This window comes from Rhinopithecus bieti, unplaced genomic scaffold, assembly GCF_001698545.2.
Source record: "Rhinopithecus bieti isolate Rb0 unplaced genomic scaffold, ASM169854v2 scaffold_10548, whole genome shotgun sequence".
Taxonomy (NCBI): Eukaryota; Metazoa; Chordata; class Mammalia; order Primates; family Cercopithecidae; genus Rhinopithecus; species Rhinopithecus bieti.
The window spans coordinates 1,398,837-1,402,450 of NW_016806834.1; the positions used below are offsets into that span (position 1 = coordinate 1,398,837).

A 3,614-nucleotide genomic window follows, 5' to 3' on the forward strand; every position below is an offset into this window, starting at 1 on the left:
TTTTTTTTTTGAGATGGAGTCTTGCTCTGTCACCCAGGCTGGAATGCAGTGGCACCATCTCGGCTCACTGCAGGCTCCACTCCTGAGTTCATGCCATCCTCCTGCCTCAGCCTCCCGAGTAGCTGGGACTACCGGCTCCCGCCACCACGCCCAGCTAATTTTTTGTATTTTTCATAGAGACAGCGTTTCACCGTGTTAGCCAGGATGGTCTCGATCTCCTGACCTCGTGATCCGCCCACCTTGGCCTCCCAAAGTGCTGGGATCACAGGTGTGAGCCACCGCACCTGGCTCCTGCAATTATTTTTATAAATGTTTATTTCCTACTAAGCAGGGAATTATCTGTAGGGCCTCTCTTATTCATCTTTATAACCCCAGTCCTATACATGATAGTATATAACAGGCATTCTATTAAATTTTCCTTAATAAACAAAGGGCTCCCCTCCCCCTCTATTGACTACTCTCACATTGGACCTATAAGCCCTACTGTTCCATTTGAGGAAACTAATTTTGCTGGCTGTGGCCCTTGGTCCCACCTTATTTATTCTAACTGCAGTCCCATTAAGTCCATCCTGCATCCTGATCCTTTTTTTTTTTTAACTGGAGGCCCCTTAAGGCCCTCCCGGCTCCCGACCCTTTTTTTTTTTTTTTTTTTTTTTTTTGAGACGGAGTCTTGCTCTGCCGCCCAGGCTGGAGTGCAGTGGCCGGCTCTCAGCTCACTGCAAGCTCCGCCTCCCGGGTTCACGCCATTCTCCTGTCTCAGCCTCCCGAGTAGCTGGGACCACAGGCGCCCGCCTCATCGCCCGGCTAGTTTTTTGTATTTTTTAGTAGAGACGGGGTTTCACCGTATTAGCCAGGATGGTCTCGATCTCCTGACCTCGTGATCCGCCCGTCTCGGCCTCCCAAAGTGCTGGGATTACAGGCTTGAGCCACCGCGCCTGGCCGTCCATCCTGATACTTTAGCTCTAGCCTCTACTTCTACCAGCTGAGTCCTCTGGTTTGTTTCCCACCTTCCCATTCAAATTCATGTCCACTGTCCAGCTGCTCCGAGTCTGAAGGTGTCTCCAATTCGTCTACCTCCAGGTCAGAACTGCCATCAGGAGAGGAAGGCGTAGACTGGGTGGGCGAAGCTCCATCATTTCCAGGCCCCTTAGTCAGACTCAGCCGCAACTCTGGGGCAGAAAGACGCTTGCGCATGGGGCGCTGGCCACACAGGGCTAAAGTGCTGGGGGTACCTGCAGTTGGAGAAAGGGGGAAAAAGAGAACCAAGATGGGTGTGTACGTTGGAGGGCCGAGAGGGCTAGAATTCCTGTATGTGAAAGTGATAATATGGGGTGAACGCTGAAGAAGGACTGATGCAGGGGAGATTTGGGGAAGGGGGAAATGGAACTGTAAAAGGATAGAGGTGGTATAGCCCTTTACTGGACTGGAATCAAGAACTTGAGGCCTGGTTTCTACTTGACCTACCTGCCTGTGAATCTCCTTTAGGGTCTCCAGGATCTTCAGAAGGGTCAACCTCCTCAGGAAGCAATCTAGAGGGGAAGATATTAAAAGGCAGCAGAGATATACACCAAAGGCATCAAGCCAGGACTCAATATATAGGTTCTCTCTCCCCACCATGATTTTATCACCTATGCTTTCTTTTTTTATTATTATTTTTTGAGACAGGGTCTCACTCTGTTGCCCAGGCTGGAATGCAGTGGCACAATCACAGCTTACTGCAGCCTCTACCTCCAGGGCTCAAGCAATCCTCCCACCTCAGCCTCCCGAGTAGCTGGGACTACAGGTACGCACCACCACACCTGGCTAAATTTTATATTTTTGTAGAGATGGGGTTATGTCATGTTGCTCAGAGAAGTCTTGAACTTCTGAGCTCAAGTGATCCACCTGCCTCGGCCACCCAAAGTGCTGGGATTACAGCCATGAGCTGCTGCGCCATCCCCTCCGTCCATTCGTGACCATCCCTCCCTTCTCCCAGCCGCCCTCACACATCCTCACCTAGGGAATTCTTCATCCTGCCATTCCTCCTTCAGCTCCAATTCCCCATGTCTCAGGGCTGCTCCTAGTTCTGGTGCTTCTGCAATCTCCCTGACCCTAAGACAGCCCCCCAAGAAGAAAAGATTAAGGGAATTGAATAGTAGGTAAGAATAATTGAAATGAAGAACAGTAATTGAGATACAGAGCAGAGGGCAGGCCTTCAAAAGAACTCAGATCTCTTGCCTCCTATACAGATGTTTCTCTTACCTTCACCACTTGCTAGATTACCTGCTTGTTGGGTTTGAGAGCAGAGGAAAGATAGAATGTAAACTTAATCATATTTACCTCTATAGCAACCGCTCCACCTACGAAGTTGGGGTTAGAGATATCCCACATTACAATTGGCTGGAACCCAGCTAGACCCACCCAGCTATCACTGAGCAAAGTCAGGAAGACAGCACCTAGTCAGGCCTGCCTTTCCTCCACCCAGTTGGGGAGTGGCTAAGGGAAAACATGGCATAGGTGGAGGGGTGGAGGAAGAAGGTAAGGAGAAAGATTTGCCACAAGAACCTGGACCTAAACTCAGTTCTGGTTCAGCTTTCCTAATGGCCATTCTGGAGGGTGAGGGTTAGAAAATAAAGAACACAGGCAGATTTATCAGATACAACATATTATAAAAACTTCCTTTATTTTTAAACCAGGGAATTATCCTAGAATCCCCTGTGCCCCAGATCCATACCATACTGACATTTCCTACCTAAAACCACCCTCATCCCTTCTCTGCAAATTCTCTTACAATCTTGTCTCCTTGAGGAACCCGAGATTTGACCCAGTAAGAGCTGGGTGGTGGGGAAGTCTCTCAGGACTGTTTATTCCCTGTTACCAATGAAGTGAGCCAAGATCTTACTTACCCAACATCTGTCTTTTTTCCTGCCTCTTGTATCGTTCCCATCTTCACAAGTCTTCCTGCCTCCTTCTTTAAACACCTAGGAGTTGTTGGGGAGCTGGTTGTCCCAGCCCCCAACACTTCTTTACCTCTTTTCTGTCTCAGCTGTTGTAGTTCTTGCCTCCAAGAGGTGTGGAGGGGAGGTAACCTCATCTTCAAACAGGTTTTGCCACCTCCTCTCCCCAGGAGCAGGTTTGCCCAAAAGAAAAACCCTGCCTCCTGTGAGGGGGTGGATTTTGGGGAGGAGAGTGCATTTTCTAGGGGGGGCCAGCCTTGGGTGAGTCTAGGAAAGCAATTGTTCTCCTTTCCAGACTCCATATATCCCTCTCAAAATTGCTCTTTACACAAACAAGCAAAAAACCAGTAGGAACCGTTGTGTTTCTGGCCGGGCGCGGTGGCTCACGCCTGTAATCCCAACACTTCAGGAGGCTGAGGCGGGCGGATCACCTGAGGTCAGGAGTTTGAGACCAGCCTGACCAACATGGAGAAACCCCGTCTCTACTAGAAATACAAAAAAAAAAAAAAAATTATCCAGGCGTGGTGGCGCATGCCTGCAATCCCAGCTGCTCAGAAGGCTGAGGCAGGAGAATCGCTTGAACCTGGGAGGCGGAGGTTGCAGTGGGCCGAGATTGCGCCATTGCACTGCAGCCAGGGCAACAAGAGTGAAACTCTGTCTCAAAAAAAAAAAAAAAAA

General features: G+C 49.5%; 1 protein-coding gene across 1 annotated transcript in view; it reads right to left on the reverse strand.

Annotated features, from left to right (window-relative positions):
• BNIPL (BCL2 interacting protein like) overlaps positions 1 to 3,335 on the reverse strand; it is an 11,658-nt gene extending 8,323 nt beyond the window's left edge. Inside the window, exons 1-4 of the mRNA XM_017877750.1 lie at positions 2,886 to 3,335; positions 1,996 to 2,091; positions 1,465 to 1,529; positions 1,008 to 1,232 (exon numbers count right to left, since the gene is read on the reverse strand). Of these exons, the coding sequence (XP_017733239.1) occupies positions 1,008 to 1,232; positions 1,465 to 1,529; positions 1,996 to 2,091; positions 2,886 to 3,238 (739 nt within the window). The 5' untranslated portion in view covers positions 3,239 to 3,335. The remainder of the gene's footprint in view (positions 1 to 1,007; positions 1,233 to 1,464; positions 1,530 to 1,995; positions 2,092 to 2,885) is intronic.
• Between the last annotated feature and the right edge of the window lie 279 nt (positions 3,336 to 3,614).